The following is a 14,305-nucleotide window of genomic DNA, read 5'->3' as shown; positions in this document are numbered from 1 at the left end:
GTGTGTGTGTGTGTGTGTGTGTGTGTGTGTGTGTGTGTGTGTGTTATAATTGAACATGTTAATTTCATGCCATAGGAAATGACACTGAGAAAATAGCTAGACAGACATGAGAACAATGATACCATGTGTCTTAGTTAGGGTTTTACTGCTGTGAACAGACACCATGACCAAGGCAACTCTTATAGAGACAACATTTAATTGGGGCTGGCTTACAGGTTCAGAGGTTTGCTCCAGTATTATCAAGATGGGAACATGGCAGCATCCAGGGAGGCATGATGCAGCAGGAGCTGAGAGGTCTACATCTTCATCTGAAAGCAGGTAGCAGAATACTGACTTCCAGAAAGCTAGATTGAGGATATTTAAGCCCATTCCTCCCGAAATGACACACCTACTCCAACAAGGCCACAACTTTTAATAGTACTTCTCCCTAGGCCAAGCATATACAAACCAACACTCCAGCTATTTAGCTTGGTAAGATGGCTGAGAGATTAATGCTTGTGCTACCAAGTCTCAAGACCTGAGTCTGATTGCTGGTTCCCACAGGAGGAAGACAATAACCAACTTCTCCAAGTTTTCCCTTGGCTCCATGTAGATTTCACAGGAGTCACAGTAGGTAGACACACATGCACACACATAATTAGCATACAAATTAATTTATATATATTATATATATACATTACATAAATAAAAATAATTTATACTTTTAAGCAATGCAGAATTTAGAAAAAATACTTTTTAAAAATCTAACAATAGAAATCTTGTGCTTTTAGAAGATATCAGTGCACTTTGATATTCATACTTTAAAGGATTTGAGGACATGCTATTAAAAATTGTGAATCACAACTAATACAATTTAATATCTTTTAACATTTCTCTGGTGCATGTTGTCTTATTTGTCATTTTAAAGTCAGTTTAATTACAGATTTAGGGAAGCTATGGTAACAGCTAGCCATTCTCAGATGTTTGCTCTCCCTCCCTTTTGTAACTTGCCACTATTATATGGTGTACATAGCTTATCTCTTCTTACATTATAAGATCAGTAGCACATGAACAATGACAGCCAATTCTTCAGCCATCAAACTAATTGAAATTACACATCTCCAAAGTTCTTTCTACTACTGAGCATTTTTGTTTTGTTTTGCCTTTTATTACTTTTATTTTGTTTGTTATGACATTATTTTTTAAAAAAAGAAAGCTAAAGTTGTTAACTTTCTATTGTGTTATAATAAACCTCAAATATTTACAGATTTTCCTTAAATGAGATGATTGTCCTGTGACAAGTCTGTGTGTTCTTATGTTTGTATGGTCATTATGTCACCTGATCATGCCTGGAACTCACTAAGTAGCCCAGGCTAGTCTTTATTCACAATCCTGCCTCAACCTCCCACTTGCTAGGATTTGAAGCATGTCCTCCTAAATAACTTCCCAGGTTTGTTATACATATAAATAACTTTAAAATTTTTTCTATTCCTAAAATATATTTCCCCTAATGTATTTATTGCATATGTATCCTAATTCAAAGCAAGAAGTCTGTCAATTCTGACAAAGAAACACAATTTTCACATTAGTTCTTGCATGGTGGGTTGTTAACCCATTAAACTGTAAGATATATAAAATTTACAGCTTTTAAATCCTAAGTGTGGCAAGATTATTTTAAAGTTTATGGAAAAGTGTAAATGTAGTTGCTTGGTGAAGATATGTACAGAAGAAATAGTAATGGAGTTTCTGATGTGTTTTCTGTTCTTTTGACTATAACAGATTAAAGAGCACCTTGCGAAGGGGCAGCGGATGCTGGCAGGTGATGGAATGTCCCAGGTCACCAAGACACTATTGGATTTAACCCAGAGAAAAAATTTCTATGCAGGTGACCTTCTGGTGTCTGTGGAAATCCTGAGAAATGTGACCGACACATTTAAAAGGGCAAGTTACATCCCTGCATCTGATGGTGTCCAGGTAAGTGAGAGGAAGTGTGAAGGACAAGATCAGTATAACTGGCATCATTTGCTCCCCACCCCCACCCCAGACACCAGTGCATTCTCCTTGTAGGCAGCTGGGCTGGAGGGAAGGAACGTTCATGGCTTCATAGAAACATCTTTACTGGTATAAGGTAGACTCTGTCAGTGAACTCAATTCCCTTAACAATGCTGTACCTTGGTTTCCGAGACATAAAATGCTCACATTAAACCTCAAGGAAAGACCAAATGGGCATGTGAATGAAGGTGCTGTGAACCTTCGGATAAAAACATTATTGCAAATTCAAGGTAGTATCACAGACAATATATTCCCACATTTAATACCACCATCTTGCCTAGGAGACTATTAAAAGTCCATTAGGTATAATGAAAGCATATTTACTATGGGATGCAAAGAAGACATCATGTAGCATGTGTTTGGGGACTGTTTTATTTGAAACACAGAAAGCATACCTAGCATTGAGAAGGATTTCCTGAAAGGACAAGGCACATAGAGAATTATTTTGGATGGAAAAGTAAAACTCGGTAGCTCCTCGTAGACCTGTTAACCTTGTCATGGAAGACTTTAGAGCAACATCATTTCCCTTCATAGCAGAGCCAAAGTACTCACCCATAGGAATGTTACCTTCACCATTAAAACGAAACATGACAAACAGCATTTTAAATGCAGGGCCAGTGTGTACTTCAGGTTAACTCCTTTTTCTGCTGTGGACTAAAATGTACTCCTGCTAGATTGATCTCTGAATTTCCAGAAAGAATACAATTCTGCTACCTCTGAAAGAGTTTGCTAAAATAAAAGTTTTGCAAGAGTTGCCAGATTAGGTATTAGACTTATACATTCTACTCCTTATCTGTGAGTTTGGTTGTATTTCACTTGGGAAATGAAGAGGTATTTTTAGAGGAAGAGGGTGTTATTATTTGAATTTTTTTGGCAGGGAGTGGTTGTTAGGTTTTGCCATAATTAACTATGGAGTAGGCAAGGAAAGGTTCTTTGAGTGATGGAGCCATCCATTAATAACACCAATGTAATTGGTTTGTATTCAGGTGTCAATATTAGTTAGCTGGTCCAATAGACAGATGAACGTTTTTTGTGTGATGAAATCACCCATACTGTATCACTATCTACCATTTTAATGGCTCTAAGCACCTGTGCTTACTTACAGGGCCATAGTTACCTGATATGACCTGGAAAAATCAAATCAAGCCATGCTGGAGGGCCCATAACACAACTGAGGCTGTGACAAGTTAATGAAAGCCATGTTTTTCATACCTTTATCAGAATCCGAATATAATGGCAATTTCCAGGATGAATACAGTTATAGTTCCCAGGATACAATGAAGGTTGCAAGTTATAAAGAATACACAAGATTAATATCTAAGACCAATTGTTCTGTCAAGTTTTCCTGCTTCCTTGACTTCTATGAGAATATACAGAGAAACGCACAAAGTGGCCTGAACACTTTAGAGTACTTAGTCTCTCAGGAACTAGAAGGCACATTGTGCCCCAGGGATTCATGGACTCAAATCTGAAACCCTCTGACACATGCCTTTCAAGGTAGCTAGTATAAGCCAACTTCATAGTTCCCCACAAATGGCAATAATAGAAGATGTTTGGGATAGAAAATTAAAATCATTTGAGTATTTTGAAGATAATGCTTTTCTTATAAAAATAGTCTATTCTTTTAAGAAATTAAGTAAGCCACATACATATTTACCCATCTGAAAACTTCTATTAGTACTGACATAAAAGGATAATGTTTGAAGTTCTTGACCTCAAATATAGTAAAAATATATTTTAAAATCTGAGACATATGTTCATAGAAAATTTACCACATAGAACACAACATTAAAGTCTCTAATCTGTCAAAAATAAGAAGCTTGGAAATTTTTAGTGCTAAAGTTCAAAAAATTAAGAGTAACAGGTTACATTAGAAAAATATTTTGATTTTTTTCTTTTTGTTTTTTGTTTTTTTTGAGACACAGTCTAACTATGTATCCTCCCTTGGCTTGGAACATCAGACTAGTATTGAAGTCAGATACTAGTGTACCTCTGCCTCTCAACTGCTGGGGTGAAAGGTGTGTGCCAAAAGACAATGCTAGAAACTTTTTGATTAAGCTATTTATCATAGTACTTCAGTCATTAAACACTTAACTGTCTGCTCATGAAATTAGTTGCTCTCACATATATAAGGCAGTCTCCTGGGTCACGTGTTCTTTACTGTAGTCTAAGGCATGATGCTTCATTACCTCCCCTCTTCTCTTCATTTCTCTACAAGTATGCAGACTGCTAAGCACATTAGTGTCTTCCTCCACATGAGAGGTGTGTCTGTCTGTCTATCTGTCCATCTATCCACTTGTCTTTACTGTTATATTTTCAGCTACTTGCTATACCCTCCATCATCTTCTGGAATTCTCTTTTTATATGTTAACCTCTCCAAATCCTTCCTCAGAAATTATAAGACTCTTCAAATGCCCGATTATCAAGCCTCCCGATTCCATTAGAAATTAATTTTTGTTTTCTCAAATACTTAAGAATACTTATACCTCTTTTATTCTCTAATATAAGGTAATTTGCATATACCCACCATTTTCTGTGCTTTGTTGTAAACTCAGGTTGATGACTGTATTTAATATCCTCTGCAACTTTATATAAACTTCAACTTGTTGTGTCTGAGAACTTCTTTTGATGGCATGGCACCTCTGGTTTAAAATAGTATGAACTAATTTTACCCTGAAATGTAAGTAATCGTGCATTTTCAGCTCTTCATTATAAAATTACCAGTTCCTTGGCAATATTTACAACATTGTCTAGAGTTCCTTCATCTTTTATTCTTGGGGGCTCTGCCTTTCAAATCCTCTTTCAGTCATTACTTCTCAGATAGCTCCAGTGTTATTCTAAAGCCAGCCTCTAATCATCTCAGCCTAGTTATTTTTATGGACTCTATCTTTTGTTCCTCCTTGTCTTAGTCTAAATTTGTACCTATGTTGCATGCTGTCATCTTATTAGGTATCCTAGAATAGCTCTTGTTATGTTAGCAGGACTTCCAGACTCCTTGTTGTAACAACCCTATACCTTGGTGTCTAGTACACTATGGATGATGTTCATTACACGCTGATTCCATTCAGGCAAAGGTGGCTCTAGCACACAGACTATCATTTGAGTCAAGTTAACCCCTTATTGCCTCCCAGAAGTACTAAATGTTCTTGGCTCTGTGGCATGATTGCCTCTGCTTTCACATTGCCTTGGTCTGTCTTGACCTTGCAAATGAATCTGCATCCTGTGGGTTTCAGAAATCCACTACACCTTCTCCCCTGCATCTCCTTATATCTTGGCACTCAGTGGAGAATTTTCTGGGCCAAAAAGTAAGAAAAACTGTTGGATCATAGCAGTGTTCCAGCCCATCTCCTGAAATAAATTTCATTTAGACTTCTGACTATAAAACAAAGTTAACAAATATTTGTTGAGGTAGTTACAACAAAAACTAATAATCAAAATAATGAAATAATTGCCTTTGGGTTAATTTTATCTCCTCCCCCTAGACCGCTAAAATTCAGAAAGTTGACAGGCAGATTAGGTTAAACTATTCCCAAAGGTTACATTCTTTTGAATACAGTTAAATGCAGAACATTTTATTTCAAATGGCTTGAAGTGCTGATATGAATTTAAAAAAAATGATTTGATGTGTTGAAAAAAAGAATCTCACCATCACCTATCATGAGTTTATCAGGGATGCAAACCTCTCCATTGAAATCTCAATTCATGTGAATTTCTAAACCTCATGAGTACATTATATTCTTAATTTATATCTTGGCTTGCTTAATAATAACAGTACAGGATTGTTGTATAAATTATTTATTCATACCTGGGTTTTCTACTTAGCCTTAGACCATGTAGTTCCCAGATTAAAAAAAACCACACTCAACCTTTATATTGCAATAAACATTAATTAGCACTAAAGCTAAGAAGATACTACCATCTATGCAATTAGAATCTACTTTCCTATTCATAACCCTGAGCTATTACTATATTTCATCTGGGCTGCTCTTAAGTCCAATTGGTCAGCCTACAGAACTAAGTTCTCTCGACTCCTAACCCAGGGTGGCTTCTCCTTCCTCCTCCTCCTCCTGCACTTTTCTTCCTCGTGGTTCTCCTCAGATCCCAAGCTCACGAAACCTAAACCCCACCTATGTCTCTTCTGGCCAGTTATTGGCTGGTGGAATTTTTATTTACTAATCAGAAATAACATGGGGGCATGGTCACTTAGCATCCTATGTGCAGACTTTCCTGTCTCTGGGACAACAAAGTCTTGAGAGTCCGTACTTAAAATTACATTAGATAAAGACCAAAGCTCAACACAGTATCTGAAAAGTACATGGAAATATTTTTGATGAAAAATTCACAGAACTACTAACTTACCATTAAATATATGAAATATGTAAATCAAGGTTGTTGCCTTCTTCCATCAGCCCACAAGAAACTTGCTGCTTTTAATGTAAATGAGATTATTTCTTGTTTGCACACTTTAAAGTGTGTATGTAGGGAGTGGGGGAGTGCTTTGCCTCCATGTAGGCCTGTGAATCAAGTGTTTGCAGTTCCTAAAGACGAGGGAAGGCATATTATGCCCTAGAACTGAAATTATGGATGGTTATAAACCAAATTATATGGGCTGGAAATTGAACCTGGACCCTCTGGAAACTCAGCCAGTAAGTGTAACCACTGAGCCCTCTCTCTCTCTCTCTCTCTCTCTCTCTCTTTCTCCACTTCATTTACTTTTTGAAACTTTTCTTTTTCATGTGTTGCTTAACAACTTCATAAACCAGAATATTGATTTCCTATTAAAGAATCAATACGATTATGAAGTAAAATATCCCATTTATTAATATTACTTAAAATAATATTATTATCACATCAACCATCCTTAAAATGCCTATAGAATGAATGTCCTTTTGATTATTCATGAAAAAATAGTTTGCTGCCTTTGAAAAAAAGGTAAGAGCAAGAAAAATGTAGAACTCCTACACTCATTCCACCTTAATATTATAGCGCTTCTCCCTATCATATTAAGATAATCAGGGATTGACAAACTTTATAGTTTGATTATCTTGAATATAAATTATAATTGCCATTAATTTTTAAGCAAACCACTGCTGGGTCCCCTTATCACTTGGGTACATCAATCCAAACTGTATTTAAATGGGTACTTATGTTTGAGAAGCAATAGAGTTAATTCCAAAGCATGACCATTTCTCCTCATTGCTATCTCTCCTTGGCATGACCATTTCCCCGAATTGCTATCTCTCCTTGGCAACTGCATATTAATGTCAAACATATGTATATATGTATATATATATATATGTATATACCTATACGTATATATATATATATTATCTAGCCTTTAATTTTAATGTCAAGAATTTAAAACACCATGAGAGAAGCATCACAACATAATAAATATTTTACATGAATGTTAGTATTATGGACAAGACCTCACCAGCTCTTCTGTTTTAAGTTGTTAACTGAGCTTCTGTGCCTTTAATGGCCTAATAACATTTTTATATTTGGTATTTGCATTTTCATATGTCAAGGTCCCTATCAACACCTGTCTTTCATCATGGTCTGATACAGCTTTATTCACACCTGAGACCAATCTTTGTTTTAAAAAAATATTAGTAAACCTTCTCCAGGGTCTTTTATAATCTTTATAAATGAGGTAGACCTCTTCCAGGACTCCTCAACTTAGTTTCTGGATTGCTCCCAGAGAGGGTTTTCTGGTTTTCTTTCTCTTCCTTCCTTTCTTTCTTTCTTTCTTCTTTTCTTTCTTTCTTTCTTTCTTTCTTTCTTTTTCTTTCTTCCTTTTTTTTGTTCCTAGGTCCCTCCATTCCACCTGCAATTTTCCAACTGCTCAGGCATTTTACCAACCTATTTTTGAAACAGAATAGAAGGAAAAGAAAAATGAAAGAAAGAAAGAAAGAAAGAAAGAAAGAAAGAAAGAAAGAACAAATGGAAAATCCCCTCTGAGAGCAAAGCAGGAGATATCTCAGTAGAAACAGCTGCAATAAAGTTTTTGCTGGCTTCTCGAAGAACCATATCCATTCTTTTGACACCTGCCATTTCCTCTCTGACATTTTAAATAAAATTTTCACATTCTGCCTAGCCCCATGCCTAGAAACCACTTATAACCAGTCTTTTGCTTCTTTGAGGATTCTTCTTTTTTCCACCCTTTCCATTCTTTTTCTCCCACTTCCCTCCCAAACACTAGGTAAGAAGGGAGAAAAGAATAGAGGGGGAAAAGGGCAACGTTATCCTTACACTACTTCCTGCTGGTTACGAGTGACGAGTTCCTTGGAGCAAGACTGATTTTTGCCATTAGGATATCTAACTTGTTTCTTCTTTGCACAGGAATATTTAACAAACCACAAACAACAGTAACCAACCAATAACCCACCACCACCAAAGACAACAACTACCTGTTGCAGCCCTGGCATTTACATACCCTCTGAAAAGTCCCCAGAATTCCAAAGGTCACACAATTTGCAGAAACTGTCTGCAGCTGGCAAAATCATGTCATTGTCTGCTGCTGTGGAAAATCTGAAGTAGCACCATTTCCCACACCTGGGGTTTAAAATCAAGAAATATTCTTACAATGCTTCAGCAGTATGTTTGTTTATTTATTTATCTATTTAATGTCTGTTTTATAAAGAAATCAAAATTCTCACTACAGGAGCCATTATCATTCAAAATCACAAGCATGAAGAAAAAATTATTGAGATTCTCTGCATACTGTCATTTACCAGGGACTCATCTATCCTATCCCAGGATCACCAGTTTCATTTGATTTTAAGGGCTAGCCTTTCCTCCTGATCTTTGGGTGCTAAATACGTCTTGGTAACACTCAAGATTTTCTTTTCTTCTTTTTTTTATTAATCATTTTACTCTTTACGTTTCAGATGATGTCCCCCTTCCTGGTTACCCTTCCACAACCCTCACAGCTCTATCGTCCTCCTATGTTGGGCCATCGAGCCTCCCTCCCGTCCCATTGATGTCAAATAAGATCATTCTCTGCTAAATGTGTATCTGGAGCCATGGATCCCTCCATGTATACTCTTTGGTTTGTGGTTTAGTCTCTGGGAGATCTGGGTGGTCCAGTTAGCTGATACTATTGTTCTTCCTATGGGGTTGCCATCCCCTTCAGCTTCTTCAGTTCTTCCCCTAGCTCTTCCACTGGGGTCCTCAGGCCAATAGTTGGCTATGACTATCTGTATCCGTATTGGTCAGGTGCTGGTAGAACCTCTCATGGAACAGCCATACCAGGCTCTTCTCAGCAATAGTGTCAGGTTTGTATCTGCAAATGGGATGGATACCTTGGTGGGGCTGTCTCTGGATGGCTTTTCCTTCAGTCTCTGTTCCATTTTTTGTCTCTGTCTTTCCCTTGGACAGGAACATTTCTGGGTTAAAAATTTTGAGATGTGTTGGTAGTTCCATCCTTCAACTGGGGGCCATGCCTATCTACTGGAGGTTGTCTCTACAGGTTTTCTCTCTTCTTTGTTGGATATTTTGGCTAAAGTCAGTATTTTCTAACATTTTATTCCCCCCACTTTGGCTCATTCTAAGACACACAACTTACAGAAATAGTTAATGAAATCTTCAATTTTTAAAGTGATATTCACCTCACTGTGTTATTACATGATGCTATTTTCTTCTCTATATTATTAAGAAAAAAAAGGTTTTATTAAAAAAAGGTTTATTAAGAAAAAAAATCTGGTCATTGACATATCACTTGTGCTGGGGAAATCTATTTCTTAGTTCCTGAGAAAAATGCATAATCAATTAATTAAAGAGATGTACTAGAAATAGAGATTCTGATTTAAATGAAATCAAACAACTTTTCATTGTTACCAAACCTACTAAAAGATGGGCAGAAGAGATAGTTTTATTAAAGAATGGTTATGACGAAGTTTTTATTCATGTATGGGTTTGAAGAAATGGGAAAGACTATTTGCCTCACAAAAAAACCTTTATTGTGCAAAGGAGGAAGAGCCTCAGGAATTTTTAAGATGCAAAGAGAAGAAGGCTTCTGTCTGTGGAGATTTCATTGTTTGGAGTTCTTCAGTCTCCTACAAATACTTTGAATTGTTGGGCAGGGATTTTCTCTGGATTTTTCTTTGGAATTCCTCTTCAGGCTTGCTGAGTTTTGTTCATGTACTAATTTGCCAAGTAAAAAGGGAGTTGGGTAAAAGGAGGTGGAAAGATGTGCCACGGAATTTTTCCTGGGAACTTAGAGCACCACATGGTAAGAGTAAGTTGTCCCAAATGACTAAGTAAAATAGAGGAAGAGGAATTGGTGAGGCAATCTGTATAATACATTTCAAAGCTCAGGAAAGAAAAGATTTGGCAATGCATGACTTTCTTTTGTATATGTTTATCTTAATTATTTTGCAATACATTTTAGACTCTTCTGTTACAGGGGCATCGAAAACACTAATGACCAATCATGTATGGGAGGGTTTTCAGATTAGAATCAGTATACTATCTTGTTAAGGAGATAATTATTTCCCTGTTACCTTCACAAGTCTTCAGATAAACCTACTTCCAGAGGAGCTTCCCTGGATATTAGTACATCCAGCTGGATTAACCCTCAAGGGATGAGATGACAGAATCTTCTAGTCTTTGGAGCAGACCAGAATGCCGTGTCTCTGCCCATGGCCAAATGCTGACTATATATTTTTGAACATAGGAAGTGAAATTGTCTTAATGTCTTAATGAACATCATTTAGGCCCTGAAACTTCCACTTTCTTCTACGATAATTTAAATCTTTCTAATATTATGAGAGAAGCATGTAAGAGGAGAGAGATCCAGAGATGACCATGAGAGAACATCAGAGAGGGATCTGTCCTGTATAACATATACGTCTAGTGACACCTGCCATTCCTGGCTGAGAGGAAGTGACAAGTTCCCAAGTTCAAGTGGGAAGGAAAAGAAAGCAGAGGAGTTTTGAATGTCTACAGCGAAATCTATCAGCTAGTCAATGCCAGGTAGTATTTGAAATAATTATATTAATTTCATATTAACTTTGAAAATCAGTGGAATTTATTGGGACATTTCATACATGCATACAACGTATATCATTGACCTTCCTATTTCCATTTCTTTTCTCTTCTCTCTTTAGTCCATTTCATATTCCCAAGAATCCCCTACTAATATATGTATTTTTTTAAATCTGGTCTAGATTTCACAGGCAAGAGAAGACTTTGAATTCAGTCTTTCCAAATCTGGCTTATTTTGCTTAGCATATGAATCAAGTTCCATGCATTTTCTTTAGAATGATGTGATTTCATTTTCCAAACTTGTTTTTTGATGATGTTATTTATTTACATTCCGATCATTGCCTCCCTCTCTTCTCAGTCCCTGTACTCATCCAGCAGAGACAATGGCGGATGTACATTTCATATCTGTACCCATCCAGAGGTCTCCCTATTCCTCCCTGTTCCTTTCTCCAAGAATTAATAGAATATTCAGCCCTTCTTATCATTCCATGCGTCAGCAGGCCAGGAAATCTGCCAGTAGACCCTGGCCTGAGTTGACTCTGCCTGACAGGCAGGCTTTCAGAGGAGCAGGCAAAATGGCTCCCGACAGCCTCCTTTCCCACAGTTCCTCATCCCATACTTTCTCCCCCTTGCCAAGAGGGTGCACCTCACCACACACAGACATCTTCTTTTCCTTCTATTTAACTGTGAATGGGTGTGTGTGTGTGTGTGTGTGTGTGTATATATATGTAAGAATCAATTTTCTCCCTTCAGCCTGTAGGTCCTACTGATCAGATTTCATGGAAAGTGCCTTAACTCACTGAGCTATCTTGCTACCTCAATTTCTTTTTCCTTTGTGGCTAACTAATCATACTTATTGAATCTTTAAAAAGTACAATAAAACTTGTCATAATTTTACTCTTTCAGAAGTTTCCTAAGAATTAAGGAAATATTAAGATTTGTATAGCTTTCTCTTGAGATTCCACTGACTATCAAATTTTGGGTTTTTTGTTTTGTTTTTATTTTGACTATTATTGAAGTCTGTATTTATTTGGTAGGGTTACCAGAACAAATGCTCTAGAAACGGATCTCAGGTTCACAGGAAGGAGTTGACCAAATATTCGATTTTCTGAATTATTTTATCTTGTAAATGACATCCTTCAGTCAGCATCTTTTAACACTTTTGTCTTTTCTCTCTGCGGAGGCATCTTAGTAGCTTTGTATTCTTACTCTTTTTATAAAAATACCAGTCACATTGGACTTGGACCTACAATGATCACTATTTTTTTTAACTGAGTCCCTCTTTGGTAGAAATATTTCTAAATAATCCCACATATGAACATCAAATATTAGGACTTCAACATATGAATCACAAGGAAGAGGAATAACTGAGCCCAGAACAAAGGATCGTACATACATTGGGCTTTAGTAAGAGCTGTGAGCCAGGCTCACATGAGTTGCACAGTGGCTGCCTGTCACCCATGTAAGGTAACCTGTGCTGTACCCTACTTCTCTCACAAGACTGAGCCTTAAGGGTCTTGGCAAGGACTATCCAAATTTGAAGGACTGTTCTTCACTTTTCTGTCCTTCGCATTTAGGGAAAAAAAAGAAGGATGTTTGATAAAGAAGTACTGTGTTAAATTGTCTTCCAGACAAGATTTGTTTAAAAGGCAGCAGAGGTATGATGGGTCAGGAGCAAAGATTCAGGACCCTAGGAGAGAGTAAGATGTCTTCTTTTTTAAAGGTTATGATGGTAAGGGAAGTCTTGCTCCAAGAGATATCAGGACTAGTTAATCTATGACCTAGTGTGACCTAGTGCAGTAAACATAACTTATACCATGTGACAGGGGCCATTCTTTGTCTGGGTTGGAAAATGGGGCTTGGTAAGCTTTATGTAGTACTAGACAGTAGTCAGGCTGTGTCACACCCTTAAGTAGCCTCAAGCCAGTGTATATTCTTTCCTTGCTTGCAACCTTCTTTGTTTAGGTTCTGTTTAACTCAGAGGCCTACATTCTCTAACATTTTCATTCTTTATTTTTATATAAAAGTTATTAGAAGTTAGAGACATCGAAAAATCTCTCTTTAGTTGTGCTTCTTGTTAGATTGGGGCACTGTAAAATTGGAATATCTTCTAACTCAGTGGTGAGTAATCAAAAGATTATCTTTGAGTCATAGTCAGATACATGGACCATGAATAAATTTATGAAGAAGAAAGGACCATTGGTAAGCAGAAGAATTAAGAATAGAAAAGGAACCACCTGAAGAAGTACCCACAAGAGCCACAGTTTTGATTGCATTAGCTTTTGATATTTCCTTGGACATTCCCTGATTGTTTAAATGAGTGGGATAGACTGTAAGATATGATAGAGTAAAGACTATTTAAAATATGATTGCCATGGCTATCCTTAAAATTAATCTCAGTTGTGCCATTAAGTACCTTTAGAACTCCTGCCAAGGTAAAAAGATCTGAGCAGATTAGGAAACAAGTGCCACCTTTGCTAGGCAGAGAAGAAACTTGGTTAATATGTGAACAGTAGTAAAATACAGAGAAAGAAAGTTCCATTTGTGGATAATTTGTGAATAGAGCAAATGTTTAGGTACTGGATCATCAAATACTAGTAGGATTATTTGCATGGGTTGCAGCCCCCTAGTGGCAGAGAACTGGAAAAACTAGTCCTCCAAGTCTGGCAAAGCCTACTCTGTCTGCTTGAAGATTTGAAGATAGATAGATAGATAGATAGATAGATAGATAGATAGATAGATAGATAGATATAGAGATAGATGATGAGATAGAGATAGATAGATAGATAGATAGATAGATAGATAGATAGATAGATAGATGATAGATAGATAGATAGATCCCAGCGTTAAGTGGTGCCAGAAAGCAAGTAAGAGTGGTAAGATTACAATGAGAACATGTGCATGCTAGTTACAGAGGACAAAAGAGAAAAAAATGAGAACTGGATCATGATAGAAAATAGATTTGATGTGATCCAAGAATTTCTTCCTGAATAGTTTTGTCACTTGTCTTTCCTGAATATTGTCATCCTGCCACCTAACCGCAATTATATCCAATTCCAAGGATAAGATGCGTCATTAGCAATAGCTTCCCTAAAGTTGTAATATGGGAAAAAACAGAAGCACAAAAGCATGTTTAGTAGAGGAATATTCATGATAACAAAAGACAGGGAAAGGATCAAATAAGGTGAGCCCTGCCATAACCAAGAATTTTTTTTATTTTATCATTTCAATAGATTTTAAGAGAGAGAGAGAGAGAGAGAGAGAGAGAGAGAGAGAGAGAGAGAGA

At 36.8% G+C, this 14,305-nt stretch overlaps 1 protein-coding gene across 1 annotated transcript in view; it reads left to right on the top strand.

Moving 5' to 3' along the window:
* Adgrb3 (adhesion G protein-coupled receptor B3) overlaps nucleotides 1-14,305 on the top strand; it is a 691,333-nt gene that overhangs the window by 315,785 nt on the left and 361,243 nt on the right. The window contains exon 10 of the mRNA XM_028767232.1: nucleotides 1,759-1,953. Within this exon, the coding sequence (XP_028623065.1) occupies nucleotides 1,759-1,953 (195 nt within the window). The remainder of the gene's footprint in view (nucleotides 1-1,758; nucleotides 1,954-14,305) is intronic.

Source organism: Grammomys surdaster, unplaced genomic scaffold, assembly GCF_004785775.1.
Source record: "Grammomys surdaster isolate TR1022 unplaced genomic scaffold, NIH_TR_1.0 171, whole genome shotgun sequence".
NCBI classification, from domain to species: domain Eukaryota; kingdom Metazoa; phylum Chordata; class Mammalia; order Rodentia; family Muridae; genus Grammomys; species Grammomys surdaster.
The sequence above is the reverse complement of the archived record's forward strand: the minus strand, read 5'-3'. Positions and strand labels throughout refer to the sequence as shown.